The following is a 24673-nucleotide window of genomic DNA, read 5'->3' on the forward strand; positions in this document are numbered from 1 at the left end:
AGTATAACCATATATATATATATGTATATGATGTATGTATGGGTAGGAATACGATGAAGGGGGACCACATGTGCTATACAGTTAGGAGCTGACCGTTTTTTTTTTAAACAGGACTCTTGACTGAAACTTTTCTTTCTCTATTTCTTCTCTTTCACAAAAAAAAAAAAAAAAAAAAAAAAAAATTTGCATAACCAGAAAGACATCTAGTGTTCCAGACTCCCGGAGCTCTGCTCTCTACGCCACATGGACGTTATCCACCTCCTCTGTGTCCTCCCAAGGCAGCATTTCAGAAGCTGATCCCCGGCAGAACCGGACCTTCAAGTCTGTCTTCGTGCCCACAGCCATAGTCAACCCCGTGCGGAACCTGGCCGGTCTGGGGACCCTGGGGCAGGGCTCCCTCCGCAAAGGGCGGAGCAGCATGAGAAAGAGTAAGTGGTGGCAGAGAGGTAGGTGCCTAGAGCTAGGGGATGGGGGGATCTCACACTGTCAAACAGAGTGCTTTTTGCAAAAACAAGGATCTTGGCTTTAAAACAAGCCTCTGTGAAGGTTGCTTTACACTTCCCAAATACTGCGTTGTTTTATCAGATGAAGCCACATGGACACAAGGTCCCCGCCCTCAGTCACTTCATACACGCACGCTGACTGATTGGGATGATACCAGCCCTGAGTGCCAACATGTAATTAGAGCATGGCCAAGGTGGATGCTGGTTCTTATTAAGACAGGACAACTAAGGCACTTGCTGGATCAATGCTTCTTAAACTGTGCTCCATGGAACCCCTCAGGAGGTGCCAAAAGGGAAACAAGGGGAAGAGGAAAAGAGGAGTCATTGCTAAGAGCCCCTGAATCCCACTTTGTTTAACTAATATATGCACAAGGTAAAAGAATTATATTGTACAAAAGTACATTATATTGTACAAATGTCTCCTTCATATCCTTCCCCCCCCAGTCCCAAGTTCTCATCCATGTACATACATACCTTGTAATCTTAGTACACTGTTATGCACCTTGGTTTTATTTTTATGTAACATCCACATTGCACACACGGCAATTACATAGCTCCTTCATCTTCAAAGCCATGCTTTTATCTCCTAATATATTGAATTTCTGCATAAGGCTTCATTTTCAGGGGTTCTAAAAAAGTGGCTGAAACCCATTGTTCTATAAAACGTCAAGCCTCTATATTCATACACCACTCTAGAAGAAGACAACAAGCCAAGCAAAGTCAACTTGATTTGTTCTACATCCCCTGACTTAAACTGGGCTCTGCCATCCCTCCTGCTATCTTAAAAAATGATTAAAGGTGAAAATGCAGTACTAGTCAGAGCAAAAGATTCACATGTGGGACAGTATGCCACACAGACATTAAAGCAATTAGTGCCCCAAGACAATTAAAGCAATTATCTTAGTTCTACCCTTTCTCAGTGCTTTCTGATCATCTGCTTGACCACCAATCCCACCACTGTTTCTTAATTCTAGCCAATGGTGCCTTCCTCCTCACCCTCTCCTCCACCTTCTCCCCACAAAGCACACATGCAATAAGTTATCCCACCACAACAGGCTTGGACAAGTTACTGACGGCTTCGGCCTTCAGTTTTCTCATTTGCAAAATGAAAATAAAAATAGTACCTAACTCATCAGGGCCTTAAATAATTCATTTAAGACTAATGGCCCAGTGCCTGGCACATAATAAGCTCTCGAGAAATGTTAGCTATTTTTATAGTATAGCATTTTATCAGTATCAATATTGCTACTGCAGCTAAGCAGATCATGCTGGGTCCCTCCAGAATGTGAATGTAATTCACTTCACTCGCATTGAAATGTTCACATAGTCTAGACCACTTCTGAATACCGAGGAGAACAGCCCCTCGGCAGCTGTTCACACTTCCTTTCGGACACTCTCTCTCTATCTTTGTATAGATCTTGATTGGCTTGGAGTTTTGACCACTTGCATTATATGCACATGTAATAAGAAAGCATGAAATCTCTTGGAAATTAGGAACCCGACAAGATAAGTAGATAAGGCGGTAAACTGATTTTTCACCCATTTCCGAGAGCCTAAGGACAGGTCTGCCTAGTGTGGCTTTGACCTTCCTAGGTCCCAGAGGCTTTCTCTCTCTCCCTTTTCCCAAGGTGAGGATGGTCAAGCTATCAATCTCCCCAAAGCAAAGAGAAATGACAGAGAATTGACTGTATGCATCTCACAGGGCTGTCAGTGGAAAAATAGACATTGACATGGAAAGGTCAGACTTGTGTAAGTGGTGGCTGGGTTGCCGGTGGCAGCTGAGAACGCCAGCGGTGTTACAGTGAGCGTCTGCTCTTCATGTTCACACCCGGCTTGATAAAGAGTCATGACACAGAACATGGCCTTGGCTCAGGCCTTCTGTGCTGGACACAGATGACTTTGATTCACACACGTGTCCATAGAGTGTCACAAAGAACTAACATCTCTGCTGGATGTCACCTATAACTCTAAATTCTGGGAGACCCTTATGAAGAAATAGCCCACAATGCTTCTCAGGGTGTCTCCCCCACTGCCCTCCACAGAGCACAATGAACTCTCGATTATTCTCCAGGTCACCCACAGGACATATGCTCAAAGGATGGGGATCTCCTGTCTTCCAGAGAATTTGAGGGGAAGGAATGGCTTCCTTTTACTGAGGGAGGACTATCTCAGTTTAAAAAAAAAAAAAAAAAAGAGCTCAGGGAAACAGAAGGGGAGAAACCAAACTCCTGGACCGTGCATTTCTAGAGTTTGCTTCTCCTTTACCTAAAAACACACAAAAAAAGTTTTAAATTATGGGGCATTTATGATGTTCCAGGCACTATCCTATATCCTAACATTTTGCACACATCATAAAGTGTAATCCTCACCCCAGGCCATGAGGTGCTGTTTTTAGCTCCAGTTTACAACCAGGGGACCGAGGAGCAGGGAGATGATGTGACTGATGTGCTCCTGGCTCCCTGGGAGGAGATCTGATTCCAGAGCCTGTGTCATGAGACTTCACAAAGCTCATCCACTCACATCCCTAACTTGGGAATAACCTTTCCAAATTTGCTTCCAGCTGCTGTCACGTTTGCCTGGTACACACAGTCCCTAAATCCCGCTCACCCTTCCTCCCTGCAGACCCGATGAAAAGCAAAGGTCCCACCACCACAGGCCTAAAGCTTCCATCAGAATTTTCTTTAAGTAGCTGGTTGGAGTCCTCTGCCCTCTCTCCCGCCCTCTCTCCCTCCCACTCATGCCCCTCCATTGACTCTCTCTTGCGTGTCTCAATTTCGGCTGTCTCTTTCTTTGTCTCTGCTTTTGTTTCCTCTTTGGTCTCCATGCCTTTATGTTTATTTCTCACTGCGAAGCTCTCTCTTTGGGACTGTCTTCTTCACTTTCCATCTTAAAGGCCTGGAGAGAGAAAGTAGGAGAGTGTGTGTGTGTGTGTGTGTGTGTGTGTGTGTGTGTGTGTGTGTGTGTGTGTGTGACAGAGAGAGTCAGAGAGAGAGAGGGAGAGGACAAATAGAGGTGATATACCTTCTGACGCCACCCCACCCCCAGTATTCGCCTAGCCAGTCATTTGCTGCCAGCATCAGCAAACAGCACTAAAAAAAGAATAAGGTCACCTTTGAAAGACCCTGGGAGAATGTGAGCACAGTCAAATTGGGAAAGCACTTAACTATTCTGGGCTATCAGGACACACTGCTTACCCAGCTCCCACCCAAGCTGCTGTCAGCTGCCCCATTGCTGATATCTCTGTCATACAATTCCCCAGATGGATCCCTGCAGAGACCCGTCCAGTCAGGGGTCCCCACCTTCGTAGTGGGCTCCCTCAGACGCAGCCCCACCATGGTCGTCCGGCCTCAGCAGTTCCAATTCTACCAGCCACAGGGGGCCCCCTCCTCAGCCTCAGCGGTGGTGGCGGAGATGGGACCCAAGCCCACTGCCACGGGGGAGCCTGCCCTCACGTGCGTCAGCAGGGGCAGCGACACCAGGATCCACTCAGCGGCCAGCTCCCTCATCATGGAAGGCAAAGAAATCCCCGTCAGGAGTGAGCCTCTACCAAAACTGCCTGCATCTGCCCCGCCATCCATCCTGGTGAAACCAGAGAACTCAAGAAATGGCAGCGAAAAGGTAGGAGTAGGTGACATTAGGGGGGCCTGATTCTTTAGACCCCTAACTTTGCACAGTGTCCCAGCTCCTGAGATTTCACCGTAAATGGACGAGGAATCAAAATTGCAGCCTCCAAAGAATCCTCACACACAACCCCCCTTCCATATCCTCACATCACCCGCACCCTCCCCAGACATGTTACTGAATCTCCTTTATGCTTCCAGAAGATTTTATACGTCCTTCTTTCGAGGCCCAGAGGCAACTTGGAAAAAACACGGCTTTGGCATCAGACACAATCTTGATTTGAATTCCAGCTGTGCTGCTTGCTAGCTGGTGACTCTGGTTAAAACACTTCACCTTTCTGAGACTCTTTTGCCTAATCTGTAAAATGGCGGTAAGAAGAGTAATAGCCTCATAGGATTGGAGTTAAATGAGTAAAGTACTTACATAGGGCTTGATACGTACTCGTTCACAGTATAGAAGAGGCAACTGAGGCACAGGAGAAGGTAAGTGACTTAGTAAGGTCACACTGAGTTATAACTACTCCAACAAGTGTTATCGGGACCTTTGCAGTTATCGGTTATCGGTTCTAGGGCTTTTCCCACCAGAAGTCATAAGAGTTTTTGTAAAAGTGTTATGTTCTCAACAATATCCTTGAGGCAGGGATGGAGGAGGTGACGTGAAGGAAATTAGGTGACTGTTATCTTTTAGTGTATTGAACATCACACCACCACCATCACCACCAACATCACCATCACTACCATCACCCATTTCCCTCTAAATGGAAAGATGGTGTGGTTTCCTCCTCTTTGTTAAGCATTTACTGAATGCTAACGACCTAGCAGGCACTGTGCTGAGTACTTCACATGTCCTATCTCATTTAATTCTGACAACAACCTTCTGATGTAGCTATAATTATTATTGTCTTCCTCATTTAAAAATGAGGACATGAAGGCTTATGGAGTTAAAGTACATTACCCAAAAGCACACAGCTGACACACATGAGTGTCTGGAGTAGAATCGAGATCTGACACAAAAACTCATGCTCTTAACGTTAAGCTCTAAGCTTGCAGGGAAGGGCATTTGGAAAAAGTTAGTGTTAACTGATTTAAATGTTGAGAGTTCTTCTTCTGAACTACGGTATTCAAATAATTCAAAGTTTTCCAGACCCCACTTGTCAGTTACCCCCAAGCCATTCGATGCAGCCCTCAAACTGTGTTTAGTAAGTGCCCAGACGTCTGCTGGACATGTAAGGGTCAAAAGTATGAAGACATTTGGTCTCCCACTCACCTTTCAATCCCAAGACATTGGGATTGAATTTCACAGGAAAAAAAAAAAAAAAAGATTTCTGAGCAGTAGCACAGAACACTTTATTAAGCTCTAAGATAGGGAATGGCCAAAGTAAAACCTAATATACAAGATCTATACCAGGCTAGGAAAGAAGGGAGAGAGGAAGGGCTTATGCAAACATCGGATCATTGACTCCCACATAAAGCGGGGCCTGCTAATCAGCTCCAGCCAATTGCTGCCAGAATGGGGCACAGGCCCCAGTGTGCCTGCACTTTGATTATCTTAAGGGACATGTAAAATGCTGATTTTTATATGCATCTCCCCATCTTTATGTGTTAGCAACTAAATCAAACTCCCAGACTTTCTGCAGACTATATTCAGTCAGCAGTGTCCAGTTGGCTAACTCTGCTCTGAGGGTTTATGAAGGAACTGTCTGGAGACAGCAGGGAGGCCTTACTGGCAGGTGGAAAGGAGAGAGGGGAGGTGAAGGACCCTATTCTCAGGTAGGTGGTTGCCCCCCCTATTTCTCGTAGCTAATTCCCAGGCGTTCTTCTGTTCTCGACTGAAATAACTCTGCCTCTAAGAGGCCTTCTCTGACAAGGCCCATTCCAGCTTCAGTTGGATACTCCTCCACATTCCTCAGCATCTTCTGCTTCCCCCGCGGTGGCACTGGTTATCACTGTCATTTGTCAGGGCGGTTTTGTTCACTCTTGGCTTCACAGCACCTGACAGAGTGGTGATGCATGGTCAACACTCATGACAGACACAAGTCGTTGCTGGATGAACACGTGAATGAGGCATTCCAGGAAGGGACAAGTGTAGAGAAACAGCATGAACCAAGTCCCAGGGGGAAATAGCACAGGTCTCCCACTCACCTGTGTCCCTTTGCTCTCCTCTGTCTTACAGCAAGTCAAAACCGTGAGATTTCAGAATTACAGCCCTCCTCCGGCCAAACATCACACCTCTGGGAAGCCTGAACAACCAACCAGCCCGAAGGGGTCCCAGCCTGAAGCAGCCCCCTTGAGCCCAGAGATGACCGTCCTATTCGCCCACCGAAGCGGCTGCCATTCTGGACAGCAGACAGACCTCCGGAGGAAGTCAACCTTTAGCAAAATCATGACCCCAGCACCCACTGCCTCGGCCACGCAGACCGTGTTTCCCAGCAAATGAATCTACAGGTGGCTTTTCCTAGACCCCAAAGAGGTGAATTGCATTTAAATACAGTATGCCTCCACTGAGGGCGTCCTGCCATTCTTTGGGGACTCGAGCATGGGTCCTTGTTCTGCCCATTTTACCTCCAGGAAAGGACAGGTGGGAGTGGGGATTCCTGCCCTGGCTGGGAAGATAGACTAGGTGACCTTCCAAACAGAATGATTCGATGTAGCAAGGCCACTACCCAGACCAAGGAATGGGAGCTCATCCTGCCCACTCTATTCCCCAGCATGGAGTGTGCAGCCTCTCATCCTCTGGGTTCTGTGTAGAATTTCTATGATGTTATAAAAGGGGCTTCAGCCAGGGATGTCACAATGGTGGAATGCTGGCATTACTTCTTTGACCTCAACATCTTAGAACAGCTTCTGCCATCTTCTGGGACCTAGACACCAGCCACTAGTAGCCACCATATCTTTGTCCCTCCATCAAGTCATAATCCTGGCTGCCAAGGGAGAGTTTCTGGGAAGGGTGTGAGACGGATACTTTGAAAATTCCAGGAACCCTCTAAACCAAAGAGAGTCAACTTCCTGGCTTTGCTCCAAACAAGGTCAGAGAGAAAGCTGACTATTGTCATACTTTAAGCTTCTTAATCTGTTTGCCCACATATAATCCTACACGATAGATAAGCAGGAATCTCGTACTTGTGGAGAGGGTCTTGTATGGTGTTACGGACAATTCATTCATCCTGGCTCTAGTCTGACTTCCCCAAGAAAACACAGCATGCTTAGAAACAACTTGGTAAGGGGGTTGAGTTTAGATATACATTCTGTTTGCCTTGCAACAGCCTTCACTTTCACTGACTTCTTCTATTTGGGGCAGACTAGCTGTTTCACCAGGGTGCAGAATAAGGCAACAATGTCATTGAGGAGATGCCAATCCACGGCTGGGTTGGGGGTGCCTTCTAGAGGAAAGGGACTGGACAAATAAGGTTGGAGAGGAAAAGTGGGTAAGGAGGAGGAGAAAGGGAGAGTGAAGAAAATATGGAGGAGAGAGTGGGGAGGTGATGAGAGTGAGAGAGAAAGAGGATTAGGGGAAGTGTCAGGGAAGAAGATAAAAGAGTAGGAGAGCAGCCTTGACATTCCTGACAGGTGGGGAAAGAAGGATGGAGTCTGCAAAAGTAGGTGACCCCACTAAGATGGGGCTGAAGTGAGCGGGACCAGCCAGGCAAAGCCTTGTAAACGGGGGAAAAAGAGCATCCCAGGGAGTGGAGGCAATGCTGTAAGACAAATCATTAATTCTCATTTAACTTAATTGTTGTGATTTAACATTTATTGCATGCCCATCAATGTGGGCACTTTAGTGCATAAATGCCATTTGCTACTAAGCCTGGGTGTCATTAAAAAAAAAAAAAAAGGCAGCTCTAATTAGACCTTCTCCCTGGACAGTTCTTGAAGATCCTGGGATTAAAAACATCCATATTTTATGTACCAACCACACACTTGGCAAACTGAATTGTCAAGACTTTTCCAGACCTTAATAAAACAAAAACAAAACCATAATCCTGCCAAGGAATACTGCACCTGTGTCAGACCTTTGGGGTTGGTAGAGCCAATGTGGTCACATGCCCTGGTGTTTCTGTGTGATGGTGACCCATGTCTATTCCACAGAATTGTCAGGCCCAACTGCATGACTCAATGAGCAGAATATTGTAATCCAGATGGAGAAATGGGGAAAAGTCATAAAGACAGGCAGGCATTGTATGATTTGTCAAAATATGAGTACTTACACCTCGTATTTACCCCAAAAAGCACTCTCGGTGAGTTAATGAGTTTCGCAATCTACACCCAGAGTGGCAGATACATGGCATGCCCAGCCAACCAAACATTTAGTCTGTGCCTCAGTAGCAATGGAGCCAGTTAATTTTTAACTGTTGTGGCTGAAAAGCAGGTTGTTTGGTCATAATGAAGATACATTCCATACCCTCCAAGTGAAACCGAATAGTGTTCCCATTGTCCACGATCTCTATAGAGTAACCTCTCTGAGAAATGTAAACAACGCCAGAGGCTGGCCATCCCCATTCCATCCAGCCTTCTTCCCCCATGCCCCGCATCAGACTCACTCCCTCCCAAACCAAATCCCATCTCTGCGGAGTCATATGAGGATTTGAAAGGGGCAGTACAAGTTGAACTCACTGGGCACTGCCCATCATTTATTCTACCACCATGTTTCAGATATTCCTATGAGCTGGGTACTGCAGTGAGAACAAGAGATACATCCTCTCCTATAACGGCCACCATAACCCTATAAGGCAAGTACAATTGTCCCCATTATAGAGCCAAGGAAACTGAGGCTTGAAGGGTAACTACAGACAGTGACAGAGCGAGTTTGATAGCTGCCCTCACCCTGAGTTCAAGATATCTAACTTTAGAGCCTAACTTGGAACTATGCTACATGAACCAAGAGACCATCCTTGATGTCAGGCCACTGACTTCAAACTGCAAGGAGGTGGCATAATGCAGTGGTTACAATTGCAGGCTCTGCTGCACAAAGACTAGGTCCAAATCTTCACTTACCACGTGCTAGCTATGTGATGCTGGGCAAGTTACTTAACCTGTCTGAGCCTTGTCTTCTTAAATAGGAACGATAATAGTGCCAACCTCACTGGGCTATTGTGAGGGTTAACTGAGGTAATAAAGTGACTGGAACCGTGCTGGCACATAGTGAACACCTGAGAGATGTTAGCCTTGAATGTTTTTAAGGAAGCAGACCATCGAAATTGCAGGTGAAAAAGCTTAAAACAAGGGCCTGTCCAGGGATGTGGTGCTAAAAGGAGACCAAGTAGCCTAGTCATGGAGGTCACAACACAGTCTGAGTCCTGAGGGCAAGAAAGAGTCAGGCAGACAAAGGGGTGGGAGAAAGGGTGCCCAAGCAGGGAAAGAAGCATTTGGCAATGGGTTTAAACGTAGCGATCAAGCCAAGTTCTCTTGTACCTAAGTACAGAGGAATTTACTCCTTTGTGGAACATTCCCGGGATCCCAGTTGGATCCCTAGCACCTCACGTCTGAAGCCAGATATTCCATCCTCAGCTAAGACTCAGAGTCCTTAGAAGAGGTACCCCTTCACCCCATGAGCAGATCTGACACCTCAGTGCTAGGAAAGCTGTGGAGGGCAGGCTCTTCCTGGGGGCGGGGGCAGAGAGCAGGGGGGACATCTGAGAGGTGAAGGAGGGGCGCAACCAGCTGAGGACAGACTCTGAGGGCCACACCTAAGGAAATGGTGGAGTCACACTTGACTTGAGCAGCATCAAGGTCCTCACTTAAAACTTGTCTCCTTCCCTTCTCACGCGGGACCAGCTGCACCTCCTCCACCCTTCCCCCTCCCACAGACAGAGCTTTGGTAGCAGGAAAAGTTTAAAGCAACGCCCTACCTGTGACTTGGTGAGATGCAGAGCTGACTCGCTGACTTCCAACTTCCCTTGACAATTCAGAAGGTCCGTCCACACCAGGCCTGCGCTCCCGAATGGCAGCCATCTGGTGGAGCTGCAATTGCCGTGAAACGGACATGCGCTTTTCAATTTGCCACGCAGCCTCAGTAGCCTGCTTCACTCACTCACACGACCTGCACCTGAACTGGGCGTGTTCCCCTAGAGACTGTGTACTTGACTTCATCTCCCAGAGGCATCATAAACCCCTTGAAAGTTAGAGCTGGATCCTCAGACATCCACTGATCCAGGCACACAGGTCTCAGGAGCATAGCGGGCCAAGCCAGGGCCCTACAGGGTGTCATTCAGTAGTTTTGAGGTGGGGACTAGGCATCTGTGCTTTCAACAGGCTCCCCAAGGGATTCTGAGGCACATGAAGTATGAGAATCAAATTCACCTTTCTCATGTGGTATAGCAGAGCTGACATTTGGATCTGACATTCAGCAGGAGTATGACCTCACTGTTGGTTAATATATTGAAATCGTCCTGTACTGATAGGTGAATAGTAGATGCTCTGAGCTCTCCAAGACCTCTCCCCACTCCCATACCCTGGCCCTTTCTCCATGTCGTCCTCCCCATCGCTCTCCCATCCAACAGCTAAAAAGCTAAGGCCAGCTGAGACCTCCAGCAATAAAGCCCTTCTTCATGCTGATTGGCTAGTGCCTATGCCATACTGATTATTAAATATCTTGACTGTTACCCTATTATAGAGAATCAGGCCCAGAGGTTGAGAGCACTGCTGTCAAACCTGACACTCTTCCCAACCCCCATCCTGGCCATTGTTCATCCCTCGACAAGCATCTTCATCAGGCCCCTAGCTTAGGAAAGGAGCTGACTGGGAGGATGAGCATTTCCATGCCTGTTCACCTACCTTTTTCAGCTAAGAGTTTCATAGGCATAAGTAATGCACTTCAGCTTCCCAGCTCCTCTGGCATCATGTTGGCAGGTATGGAAGCACATCATTTGCTTCAATAAGATTAGCAGGCCTCCATCTTGATCCTCTCCCCGGGCCCTATTCACACGGGCAGCCCCACAGCCTCTGACTCCCTTCCCAGGAAGTGAGAAGCTGAAGCAGGTAGAATAACGAGGGCCTCTCAAGCCTCTCCAGCTGGGAGCAAGTACTTAACAAGCTGGGCGCTCCTGGGGCAGCAGCTGCTGCCACTGATGTTTCTCTTACTTAGTCTTGAGAGTAAAGACTCCAGTTCCCCCTTGGGCTAAGTGAAAGGAGTGTTAGCACCTACAGAAACCTCTTAGGTGAGCCCGAAAGGCAGTCACCTAGGGGAATGTGTTTGGCAGGCAAGACTAAGCCAGAGGAATTAACTCCAGAGAGCCCTGCAGCAGGTTGGTGTCCCTGAGGATGAATCTCACAAGGACGTTTTGCTTGAAATAGAGCAATGTTAAATGATGACCAAAGCCACCTGCTGTTGGCCAGGCCATAGTATTGCATCCTAGACCAGAGCAGAAACAAAATGTTCCCAGGAAGCCCTTCTGCCTATTGACCTATACTTTGACAAATGGAATGCAGCAGAGGTGGGATCAAAGATGATGGGATGGAGGAGCATTAGATTCACCCATCCAACCATCCATCCATCCATCCATCCATTCATGCAACAACAGTTCATTCATCACGTACTCTGGACAAGGCTCTATGAGAGGCAACAGAAATAAAGTAGTTACCAGGATAGAAAAAAATACATATGGCCCTCACAGAATGTTGTTTCTTATTACTTTTTTCTGGATTTGGGGCTCCTTTCTGCTTTTCTCCCCTTTTATAATTAAACGTTCTATAGAAATATATAGGATCATAAAACCAATAACCATATACCTACCACCTAGCTTTTTAAAAAATAATTGAAACCTGCTGTGTGCTTCTCCCAGTCCCATTCCTTCCTTCCCCACCTCCCCACTTCCTTCACAATCACTATCCTGAATTCCATGCTTATCACTCCCTGTACATTTCCCAATCATGTACCATATGGAACTCTGAGTGCAGCTCATAGAGGTACTCAGTAAGCACTAGTCAAAGCAAATATTGCAACCTGGGGCCATAGATACCCTGCCTGAATACTTGAACTCCCATCTGGCTTCTGTCACTGGGACTCTAAATCTTTGATTCATTGCTGGGAATTGAGATTTTGCTGCACCAGCATGTCTGGTTTTGAGAAGTTTGAGTTTAAAGGGGTTTTTTTTTTTTTTTTTTTTTTTCTTTTTGCGGTATGCGGGCCTCTCACTGTTGTGGCCTCTCCTGTTGCGGAGCACAGGCTCCGGATGTGCAGGCCCAGCGGCCATGGCTCACGGGCCCAGCCGCTCCGCGGCATATGGGATCCTCCCAGACCGGGGCACGAACCCGTATCCCCTGCATCGGCAGGCGGACTCTCAACCACTGCGCCACCAGGGAGGCCCTAAAGGGGTTTTTATAAGAATTCTTCCAAGTACAGCTGTTTTAGGAGAACTTGTTGCTCCTGAATAGAGAAAATATGGGTTGTGGCTGTGCCTGCATTGTTTGAGTACAGGGTTTTCTACCTAGCTCTCCTCTGGGCCTTGCCTGGAGCCTCTGGGTAGCCAAATGCAAAAACCAGAGTAGCTCCTCAACTTCTGAAACTAAAACAGATCTTGCTGCTGCTACCACCAAATTCTTATAAGAATCTCGTGAAGAGTGCAGAGAAAAGTTAATTTTGTCCCCAGACTACAGATCAAAAAACTGAGACTCAAGATGTTTCAATGCCTTGATTAAGGTCACATAATTAGTTTGAGATGGAAGGGAGACTACTGATTCTTCGTCCAGCAATAATTGTCACCATTTACTGAGCACCTACTCTGTACCAAGCACTGTATATGCATTATGCCATCCAATCGTACCCAACCCTATGAAGGCAGGTACTGCTATTATTCCATTTTAGGGATTAGAATTATGACTCAGAGGTCAAATGACCTGTCCAAGGCAACAAGAACTAGAACCCGGGACTCTAAGTCCAAACCTTAATCTTAAATCACCACATCCCTCTTCTTCAATAGCAACCGTAAACACATAACATGGTTGAGGTTGGAGAGGTTGCACAAATGTGTGTGTGCTGCTGAGACCACAGGGATGAGTATGGAGACGGGGGTGGGGGAATGGTTTAACTCAGGGGGTCAAGCCCTCCCAGAGAAAAGTATTGGGTTGGCCAAAAAATTCGTTCAGGTTCTTCCATAACATCTTAACAGAAAAACCCAAATGAACTCTTTGGCCAACCCATACAAGGGTCTTATCATCCAAGAAGTAGGGGCGGGAAAGAAGGTGACTGAGAGTGCTCTGTACAGAGAAATCCAAAAAGCAAATCTACGCCTGCTGCAAGGGCGGCCAGACACAGCCCAGCAACTTGAAAAAGAACCAAAGCTTGCAATGTGGTTCTGGATCATTGACATCAAAACACAATGATTATTTTGCATTCCCTAGATCTCTCCCTCTTCTTGAGTTTACTTCCGGTTTTGCCTGTCCTCACTCTAAAGGATACAGAGTCCAGAAGAAGGGGAATATGATTTCCAAAATGACCCCCACTTTCATCATCTCTGTGGGAACAAGAGGGCTCAGAGAGCTGACACCTTCCAGTGTTCCATGCCGGTATTTTTCCGAAGTTCAAAGGCAATTGCTTTTGGGGGTGGGGGTGGGGTAAATACACACCCACAGATGCAAGCTAATTATGCAGATAGGGTCACTTCTGGATGGACAAGAGCTGCAGCCTGGTAAGGACTAAAAGGATGCCAGCCAAGACCCAGGGAGAAAGGCAAAATGCATTCGCAAAGGCCATTTTGTGTATCCTTGGTTAAACGCTGTTAGAATCAATGCTAGCGTGACCGACTGACTTGATGAAGGCCACTTGCAACGTCAGAGTGTGACTGCTGTCAGTCGCACGTGTCCTAGAGGCCAGAGCCATCCTAATGTCCTTCCCATGAAAACAACTCCCTGGACCATCTGAGAGGACTGTGAGAACTATTTGCAGTCAGGAGACTCTCAGAAATAAGCAAAAGCAAGCGTGAATCAAAACATAAGGAGACAGCAAGAACGCCTGGAGGACCATAGAGGAATTCAAACAAATATCACCTTCAAAGGGTTGTACCTGGATCCCTACACCTTCCCCACCCAGTTCCTTGGGAGATGTTTTCCATCTCTGTCTAGGAGAGAGCTGGAGGACCGCACTGCCTGAGGAGAACATGTCAGTCACAGCTCGAGAGAGATGGCAACAGCTTCCATGACAAAGGACAGAGCAGTCAGACAGCCGGAAGGCGCCATACTGTTTGGAACAGAAGGCTAATTTTAGATATCACAACCACATTTCCAAATATTCCATCCTGCACATTCTATTTATAAATAGAATTCTTTTTTAAGCTTACAGTCTTTTTAGATTTGGCAAATTTGATAGTTTGGACCTTCTTCATGGAGACCTCCAGTAAAGGACTAAATTTTAAAACATCAGTCAACAAGGATTTGGGGGTAGCTATTCTAGCTATATTCCCAATCCACTAGAACTTTACAAGATATGGAGAAACAATATAATAGCTAGGGTGACGGGTTTTGGAACCAAATCATCTGGGGTTTGGTCCCAGTTTGTCACTTACTAGTTAGGTTTCCTTTGGCAAATGACTGAAGCAACTTGAGAAAGTTACACCACCTCCCTAAACTTGCTTTCTCATCTGTAAAATGGGAATCAGAACCTCCACCACATAGGGTTCTCAGCAGGATTAAACGAGATCATGCATGTACAGCTCTGATGGTGATACGGGGTACATCAAAGTGTTCAATAAATGGTAGCTATTACCTGTAAGTGGGAATGGAGGCACAATTCAAAAACAGAGTACAAGAAAGAGCTAGGCTTAGAAGCAAGAGTGGGGAGTAATGGAGTGTTTCAGCTGTCAGGAGAGCTCCACTGAGGTGAAACAGATTCTGAAAGATGGCAGCATGGAGAAATGAAGAGGAAACCACCTGGGCTCTGGAATCACATGTCCCTGGGCTCAAATCCTGGCCTCACCACTTCTTGGCTGTCTGACCTTGGACCAAGTTAACTAACCTCTCTGAGACTTTCTTTACTCATCTGAAGAGTGAAAACAATAATCAACACTTCACAGAGTCATTGGGAAGATTAAGTAAGACAGATAGGCCAGATGCTGGCGTGCAGAAGGGACCCTAGCAGTGAATTCTGCAGTCATGACAAAGGCAGGTGATCAGAAGAAATGCTAAAATAAGAACAGAATCTTCTAACTACCATTCATTACACGTCTACTAAATGCCAGGGACTGAGCTAACCCCTTAGAGGTTCATTTACAGGGTGGTTAAAAGCACAGTGAGTCAGATGACCGGGATTCAAATCCAGGCTCTGCGTTTCCTCCCTGTGTGATCACGGGGAAGTCATTTAATCTTCCCAAATTTTAGTCCCCTTGCTTGCAAAATGCAGGTTCTAACTGTGCTTTCCTTGAGTGGTTTGGTGGGGATTAAAAGAGACAATGGGCATGAGGTCATTAGCACAGTGCCCAGCTCTTAGAAAATGCTCTGTGACGTTAGCTATCATGACTGTTTACATGCCTTTTCTCATTTAACATTCACAACAATCCCATGAGTTGGGTGTTATTGTCCCCTATTTATGGATCAAACAGATCTGAGGCTCTGAGGATACATCACTTGTCTAAGGTCACAGAAAGGAAGCAGTGGGGCTGGCTCTGTAAGACTAGAAATCTCAGCTTCTTTGTTCTCTTCGCTTTTCAGATCAGCTGGTCAGTGGCACCAGAGTTGAGGAAATATGACAGTTATTTTTAAATGTATCTCATGCCATAACCCTCATCAGTCTTTTGTCTCCTGGTTGTCCCTATCACCTCACCTCCTCATCTGTTGAAGGTTTGAGGTTTAAGGTCGTCTGTGACCCTGAATGCAGCCTGTGAGCACCTTGGTGCTGCCCCTCTGGGGACTTACTTGCAGCTTCACAAGGTTGACAAGGTTTATGAAATGTCCATTCTGATTTGCAAATAGGTCTGACATGGACATGCTTCCAGCTGGCTGGTGATTTCGATAACAACCCCTCCTCCTCGGTGCTAATTAACAGAAATTAAATGTCCCTGGCACACTTTGTAATTCAGAAAATGCATGTGCTGATTAGTTAATCCCCAGCTGGACACGCCATTATGACCAAGAGGCTCCAGGCCAAAGTCCTAGCTCTCACTCCATCTCCATTTAAAGTCACAGAATGTTTTCTTCCTGGGTAGAAATCAGTGTCACCTCATTCACTTATTCATTCATTTTCATTCAACAAATATTGACTGAGCATCTACTGTGTGTGAGGTTTGGTTCCATACAGTTGGGATAACAGCAGTGAACAAAGCAAGTAATGTTCCTGCCTTCATGAACGGGAGTAAATGGTAAACCATTAAACACAGGATTGTTTCTATACGACAGATGTTATGAAGGAAACAAAGAGGTGGGACAGAGAATGGCTGGGGGGTATGCACTACACTGGGTAGGGTGGCCGGGAAAGGATTCTCCAAGGAGGTGAGATTTCAACTGAGATTTGAAGACTGAGAAGGAATCGGACATGCAGCATAGTGAGATAAAGAGGAACAAGCTCAAAGTGCCAAGGAAATTCATTCATTTATCAAACATTTTTGATCATACATTCAATATGTGTTGAATGAACAATTGGAGAATCAATGAATCCTCTTTTTCCTGCCAAGAAGGACCTTCACAGGAAAGATGAACTTATGGGCAATGCCACAAGCTTAGAGGCAAGTTACTTGCATTTTCTCCAGCCCCGTTTCACCTCTCAAACAAGGGGCTTGGCTCAGGCACTAGCATTCCAGGACTGCAGGATCTTAAGTATTGTGACTTTGAGCAAGTCACTTCACCTCTCTGAGTCTCAATTTTCTCATCTATATAATAGGAAGAATAATAGAGGCCCTCTCATGACAATCACATAAAGTAAATACTGAGCTATTGTTATCCTCATTTTGTGGATTAGGATGTAAAATTTTAAGAACTCTATTCAGGTTTTTAAGGCAAAAGAAACTCCAGTAATGAGTGTGACCATGAGCCAGTTTAATGATCTGTATCCACCTGTAGGGTTTTCCATTCTTTGAGATAATCAAGAACCAGGAACATAATAAATAGCCTTGAAGAGGTCTCTTAATTTATAGTAATACTTTTGAGTCAACAATGATAGACAGACCCCCTGCCTTGTGCCAGACACTTTTATGTGCTTTACTTATATTGACTGATTTTAAAATCTCACTACAACCATACAAAGTAAATACTATTACTATGCCCATTTTACAAGTTAAGAAACTAAGACCTAGAGAGATTAAATAGTTTCCATGGGGTCATACAGTTGGGACTTGGTGGAGCTTGGGAATAAACCCAGGCAATCGGACTCCAGTGGATGCTGCTAGCTGCTTGCCACCTCATTTAAGATGAGACACAAAAGCTTTCCTGCAGACATCAGGGTTTTGTACTTCAAGCAGACCTGTCCCCTGAGCGCTCAACAAGCAAAGCATTATTACCTGCCTAATCCTAAAACCCCTGGCCTGTAGATACAGGACTGATAAGAGCTGCTGCCCAGTACTGTACAACGCCAGCCATAGGTAAATTCACACCTCCTGCCACTGATGGGATTTTTGAGTGTCCATTAAAATGTCAGTGGATCTTAGAGTTGAAGTTCTTTCTACATCATTTAGCACAACCTGAAAGATCAGATTCATGTGGCAGCTGGCCTTCCCTTGGCAGTTACTTCCTTATTACTTCCCTGTCCCTGCACTCACCCTCAGAAATGCTACATCACAATAAAGGTAGTTAAAGAGCTAACAAACCACCACTACTCCCTTGAGATCCAGAAGCAGTTGTCTCAAATCACCTTGCCTCCAGTCTCGGAGGGATATGCCCCCAGCTGCTGATGCCAGGCCTGATGTGCAGATCAAAGCAGCCATTTCCAGGCCCCCTGTGATAGCAACGGGTTGACCCATCTCCAAAGGCCACGTGCCCAGCATCAGTGCTGGTACCCACTTAGGCACAGGGAGGAGAAGCAGACTATGTCTAACACAGGTGTCTTCCCTTTTTAGGGATAAAAGTTGTGAATAGGGTTTCCCTGGTGGCGCAATGGTTGAGAGTCCACCTGCCGATGCAGGGGACACAGGTTCGTGCCCCAGTCCGGGAAGATCCCACATGCCACGGAGCGGCTGGGCCCGTGAGCCATGGCTGCTGAGCCTGCGCGTCCGGTCTGGAGCCTGTGCTCTGCAACGGGAGAGGCCACAGCAGTGAGAGGCCCGTGTACCGCAAAAAAAAAAAAAAAAAAAGTTGTGAATAGCAGGCTGAAACTCCTCCCCATGTTTGGGGGTGTACGATGGAGACAGCATAACTCCAAATCCTGTGTAACTTATTGTCATGATGGGAAGCAGAATGCGTCCTCATAATCACAGGCTTTCTATTCATTCCTGCTTCTCCCGTTGAACAGGAAGCAGCCACCTGGAGCCTCCAATGGCTCTTACTTGTGTTATTCTGAGTGGAGCACATAAGTCCTGTCTTGCATCGGCAGGCCCTGGGAGCGCAGAGAAGCTCAGTTGTTAGCCCAGATGTGGCTGCCTGCTTGAAAGCTCAGGCTCCTTCAGTATACTTAGTCTCTGTAGCCACGATTCATGCTTCTGCCTTTGGAGAGTGGGTTTTGGTCAGACTGCCAAAACCGATACTTCCCATAAACTTTGCTTGCAAGATCCAGCTGTCCTGTGCCACCCCGCAAAGAATGAACCTGTCTGTGATCATCACAAAAATTTCCCCAAAGACAAAACTGACCTGTTAAATCAGCAGGAGTCGTTGGATAGAAAAGGAATCAGGCTCCAAATGAAAGACATTGGGCAGGAGATAGAAAACTCCCTCCCCTACTTATTTCCTGTTTTACTGGGTTATAGAAAACTCCCTCTCCTACTTATTTCCTGTTTTACTGGGTTTTCATGGGAATTCACTTGTGGACAAACTCCGAGCCTGGGCCTTTTAGAAAGCAAATCTTTTTAAATGTTATTGGACCAATTTCCCATCATCCTTTTAGCTTTCTCCTGTCCCCCTTCAGCATGGTCCGTTGGGACTTCATTTTCACTCAGAAAGGCCAAGAGCCAAGCACTGGCAGCAAAGTCACAGAGAGCAGCCAGCTCCTGTGATGCCCATCCAAACCGCCTGCCCTCACCTGGACAAGGGGCAGCTGGAAGTGTTGGCTGCACTTCCTTCCGAGCATCCTCAGCCTCGGGAAGAGAAAAGGCACCCGGGGCTAGGCAGGAAGGGGGAGGACATTGGCTACATGTGTGGGGATGACAGGAATGCAGGTTGGGTTTGGAAATCAAAAATAAAATATTTGAGGCTCTGGAGAAATTCTGGGGGCTTGTGAGTTTTAACTTTATTTTTTAAATAATTTCAGACTTTTAGAAATGTTGCTAAAATAGTACAAGGAATTCCTGTATACCCTTCAGAACTAGGTTCCCTAGATATTAACATTTTACTATGTTTGTTTTGATCCTCTCTTTTATATATGTATGTACATATATATTAATTAATTATTAAATTAAAATTTAATATAAATAATATATATAATTTTTCTGAACCATTTGGAAGTAAGCTAAAAATCAAGTGCCCATTTCCCCCTAAACATTTCAGTGTGTATTTCCTAAAAACAAGGGTGTTACATAATCACAATGCAATTACCAAAATCAGGAAATTAACATTGATATAGCACTATTAACTACTCTACCGATCTTATCCAATTGTCCTACTCTTTTCCTTTACAGAGAAAACAGATTCTGCTGTCTTGTCTAGGATCCCATCTAGGACCACATATTGCATTTGTCATATCTCTTTAGTTTCTTTTAATCTGGAACAGTTCCACAAGATTCACTGTCTTCCGTGATCCTGGCATTTCAAAGAATATAGGTCATTTACTCTATAGAATGTCTCTCAGTTAGGCTTTGTCTGACATTTCTTCATCAATAGAGTCAGATTATTCATTTTGGGCAGTAATGGATGATAATCCTTACAAATAATCAAATAGGAATCCCTGAGTCCATACTATATAAAGATATGAGGGAGAAGGAAAAGCTCTTCCTTACAGTAGAGGGCCAACTAAAAACTGTAGAAGGAATGATGGAATTTTTTAAAATCCCAGTTTGACAACCACTGCAGTAACAATTGGTTCGAGCAAAAGTCATCAATGGATTAAAACTAGTGTATCAGAGTACCTCCTCAAAAGATACTTATTAATCACAAAGGGGAAAATAACAATTTTATAGTGAAGAAAGCTGGTAGACAACCACCTTAACCAAAAGATCAAAGTTAGCATCCCCAGTAATGGCGAAGTAGATAGTGTGTACCTCCCGATAGGACGAACGGAGGACACGACATCTCTTTTGTGAAATGAAAAGACAAATTCCTGCCCAAAAGACTTAAGAATTTTAAAGAACTATAATTCTAACCAGGCTGCATTCACACACAATAGATTCTGAAATCCTTTTCACCTTCACAGACCCCGCCTTGGAAATCTTCCCCGGAGGAGCTAGCAATAACCGGATACTGAAGAGAGCAAATCGTCTGCTTGAATGGAAACCACTCGGTACAGAGCTGTGGACCATGTGATACTCCTTGGACATCAGGGATGGTACAGGAATACCAGTAGGCTGGCCTCCAAGACAGCAGGGTGATACGAGAAAAAGCAAATCTGTCTTCCCACAGTATCAATGGGTGGCGGGCCAGGTTGGAGAATAGCACGTGAGTCACATGCTGCTACAGGTTACACCAGACTTCTGGCCCTCCCGTTATTCTGTTCTGCTGTCAAAGCCAAACTTTGTCTTGCCAATTTCTCACACCTTGGCACCTAACTGACAAATGAAAAGACTGGACATCAAATGCCTCCCAACACTGTGTCTGGCCTATTGCTCCAGCTCAGATTTAGAGCAGAACAGGGGATGGCATAATATTCTCCTCTCAGATGTTCAAGCCAGAGAGGCTAGTGCTTCTTCACAATGTCCCAGCCTTCACTCCCTCCCCTGACTGTGCACCCTGCATCACTCCACCACATCCACATTTTTTTCCACTCCAATTCCGTTCTGTCTTTCCACCCTGATACTTTCTGATCCAGAGGGTTCTTGTTAGACTATACCAATCAAGGAAATAAGGACTTAGTACATAAATAATCTCAGACAAGAAACATGCATGATGTTATAAGAGAGATGCCACAGACTGCAGTGCTATTTCAAGTCTAAAGATATAAAAATCAGTTATAACCATGCAGGCTTTTTTGTTCAGAAATAAGTCATCTTAAAGAAGTCAAAAGAACGTATTCTACCCCTATTTTTTCAAAAAACTGTAATTTAAAATATAAATTTTAAATTATCTGTGCTAACCTGAGAGAGATTGTACAGATAAATGAAACGCACAAATACCCCCAGACTCTTTGAGCCATGTGTTTTCATCTTCTCCCCCATCTTAAGACATCAATAAGAGTTTCATTTCTAAAAGCACATGCCACCTTGATTTTCAATGACAATGACAGGAATGCAGCATGATTTGGATATGTATTGATAGATGGTTTTGAAGTTCAGTATCATAATTTTGCACTGAAGCATCCCCAGTCTTTCATCCAGCCCTGCTGGTAAGGAGCCAAGCCAAACCATGAGCTGAGTAAGGACTGTATTTTGTGGTTACAGAAATGTTTTCCTCTGTGTGAAGCTGTCACTTGTAGGGCTCAAACTGGCATCTGTGTCTTAATGGGATGACTAACTTAATGAACTTCTTAATCATAGCCTTCTCTTGGTTAACCCCAGGGGAAGGTGATAATAGGCAACAAAAAGCCCCATCGCATTGGCTTTATCTGCCAAGAGGTGAGTGAGAAGCAAGAGGTATGCTGAGACCACAGAAAGGCCAATGCAGTGACAACATCTCCTTCTTACATGTGGTCCATGATGGTACTGCCAATTGTCAGTCACCCCTTTTCTCTGAACTACTGTGACTAAATGTTGGTTCCATTTCCTCTGGGATGAATTCGGGTTTGGCTGGCTCCTCAGGAGCAATGAATAGAGAGATGCTGCCTTCAGATTCTGGCATCTACTTGTTACAATCATGAGGCCTTACAACCCACCTATAGATACGTTTCAAAGACTTCACTTGCCAGGGCAAAGTCATAGAGTGTCAGAGTTGGAAGGAATTTTAGATTTATAGGTGATATACAGAAAGGTTAAGTATAGGCAAGCTGTCCACACAAAAGCAAGTTGTATAAGCTGGGTGGGGATGGGGGAACAATACAACTTTTAATGCCCAGAAACCATTAGACCACATTGGCTAATTATAGCTTTGTCCCCAAGGCCCTCTCGCTCAGACTTTCTTCTTCTTAGACTGGCTTCCCCCTCTCACATTTAGAATAACAGGAAACCACCACTCCTAATTTTTACACTTGCTGTTTTTTCTTCTCTGAGAACTTTCCATGTCTTATAGTTTCATGGAGGGTTTTATGAAGATTTAGATTTCCTTTGAAACTGCTTAGCCAAATAAACAAAATATTTTTTTCTAAAGCACAAAATGAAGACTATGATTTGTTCCCACCCAAACTCAGAAGCATAAGAAAAGCTCCCCCATTTGCTAAAGTTTTCATCTCCAGACTGTGAGCTCCAGCACATATATTCCAAATTGTCGTGGGTCAAAAAGGGCTGGAGGTGGGGGGAATGCAGCCAAGGATGAAGTAGAGTGATTAGAATGAGGTCAGCCCAGAAATGCACCGGAGAATAGTCTGCTAACCATAAAGTCTGAGTTTCATCTTCTCGAATTGTTGCTTCTTATTACTGCACGCTGGGTCAGGGGGAGAGGGTGTTGTTTAGGGGGAAAATGGAGGAAAGAGAAAATGAAAGTGGAGAAAAATTCACTCCTCCATGGAAATATCAGCAGAAAATCTATAGACTCTTGTGTCTCTGCTTCTTTTTTCAGTACAATGTTTTTAATAGACCAAAAGACAATCTTTATGATGTAATAGGTACGTGAATAATGTTTATAAAAAGGGTATATATAACATGTTAGTCATTATCAACTACTGTATAAATAAACCTTAGATATATAAAATATATAAACATATAAAAATTATTTTATAGGGCAGTGGACACTTTTCATATCTTCGTTCCAAAAACTAGAGTTCCAGGGCTGGCATCTTATTCTTCATTAGTATATTGCACTATAAAGCCAAAAGGTTTGGTGGGGTTTCATTTGTTTGTTTTCTGGTTTTGTAATTTATAATAATCTGAATGGATTACTTTGAAATGTCTGTTGCATATGTGTTGGTATTGTTTGCCCACATGGAGTCATCAGAGATCCGTCCCACATTGTGTATCCTGGAAAACCAAAAGGAATTTTCTAGTGAGAAGAAAAACACAGAGAAGCCTCCACAGTTGGGTAACTCAACTTTGTACCACTGAGAGCTTCTTGTAAGTCTGAGGAAACGGGAAGTTTAAGATCAAATTTGTTTTCTCTCACTTAAGCACTGGGCGTTGGATAACTTTTCTGCTGGGAAGCAAGTAGACATTTTTGTTAAGTTCTTTCTTCATGGACTTGACATGTTCTAAGGGAAACTAGAAGTCGTGGCCCTAAGCCACCTTTCTTCAGGACCACTCTCCACCATCCGTTTTCAAAGAACCATCCACATATTAATTCTCTGATATTCCGTGATTCATTGGCAGACTCAATGCTTTCAGAGCCCAGAGTTTTATTTGTTTGGGTCTGTGGCTCTAAAGAAGTGTTACGTTTGCTCTACCACCAAGACTGATCAGAAGAAGCAAAGGGGAAAAGGGAGCTCCCTTGCTGGAGAGGTTCGCTTGCACCTCTGACCACAGCCAAGAGAAGCTCTGGGACAGTAGCCGCTGTGTGAAATGCCATCTACTCTTCACACAGTGAGGGGTCATCATGTGAGAGTGGAGAGGTCACCCAAGTCTCCTTTGCCAAAAATGCATATTGTTCCCAGCTGTAAGCTTGTGAAGCACAATATGTGTTTTTGCATTGAACAATAAAAGAGGTTTATTTTCACTTAATAGACCCGTCCCTCAGGCCTGGTGTTTTCAGTAGTTGGCTTGGAGCAGGGAGTACTTTATCATGTATTAAATGTCAACATTGAGCATTTTATTGTTCCCAAAGAGCTTTGGCCCCTGGCAGCTGCCCTGGACATCCAAAAGGAGTGCTGAGAGGAGTCCTTCATCCGACAGGAATTGCTTAGTTTCAGTGGGGATGGCTGAGTGCAGGGGTGAGTGACACTTCCCCTCAACACTCACCAGGCTGAGTTCGCCTCCCTAGAGCAAACTCCGGTTTGTGCAACCATGAGGGCCCAAGAAGGCCTCTTAGCCAGAAACTTTCTCTGCTTGCTTAGTGCAGGAGTTAGTAGCACAGCCTCAATAGCCTGACTGCCTGTCACTTACCAGCTGTGTGGCCTTGGGCAAGTTACTTAACCTCTCTGTGACTCAGGTTCTTGTCTGGAAAATGGAGCTGTAATAGCTCCTTCCTGAGGGATGTTAAGGATGAAATGTCTTAAAACAAGTAGAGTGCTTTGAACAGTGCCTGGCAATACAAGCACTCAATTCATGTTTTACCACCTTCATAATGTTTGCCCTATCCACCAACCAATTATATTAT

At 45.1% G+C, this 24673-nt stretch overlaps 1 protein-coding gene across 2 annotated transcripts in view; it reads left to right on the forward strand.

Moving 5' to 3' along the window:
• SH3RF2 (SH3 domain containing ring finger 2) overlaps nucleotides 1-24056 on the forward strand; it is a 143819-nt gene extending 119763 nt beyond the window's left edge. The window contains exons 8-11 of one of the 2 annotated variants that reach the window (XM_060093574.1): nucleotides 196-446; nucleotides 3763-4121; nucleotides 6297-6593; nucleotides 20538-24056. In XM_060093574.1, coding sequence (XP_059949557.1) covers nucleotides 196-446; nucleotides 3763-4121; nucleotides 6297-6560 — 874 coding nt within the window. In that variant the 3' untranslated portion in view covers nucleotides 6561-6593; nucleotides 20538-24056. The remainder of the gene's footprint in view (nucleotides 1-195; nucleotides 447-3762; nucleotides 4122-6296; nucleotides 6594-20537) is intronic. The other variant, XM_060093575.1, reaches the window with a different exon arrangement.
• The last annotated feature ends 617 nt before the right edge of the window (nucleotides 24057-24673 follow it).

This window comes from Mesoplodon densirostris, chromosome 3 (genome assembly GCF_025265405.1).
Source record: "Mesoplodon densirostris isolate mMesDen1 chromosome 3, mMesDen1 primary haplotype, whole genome shotgun sequence".
Classification (NCBI taxonomy): domain Eukaryota; kingdom Metazoa; phylum Chordata; class Mammalia; order Artiodactyla; family Ziphiidae; genus Mesoplodon; species Mesoplodon densirostris.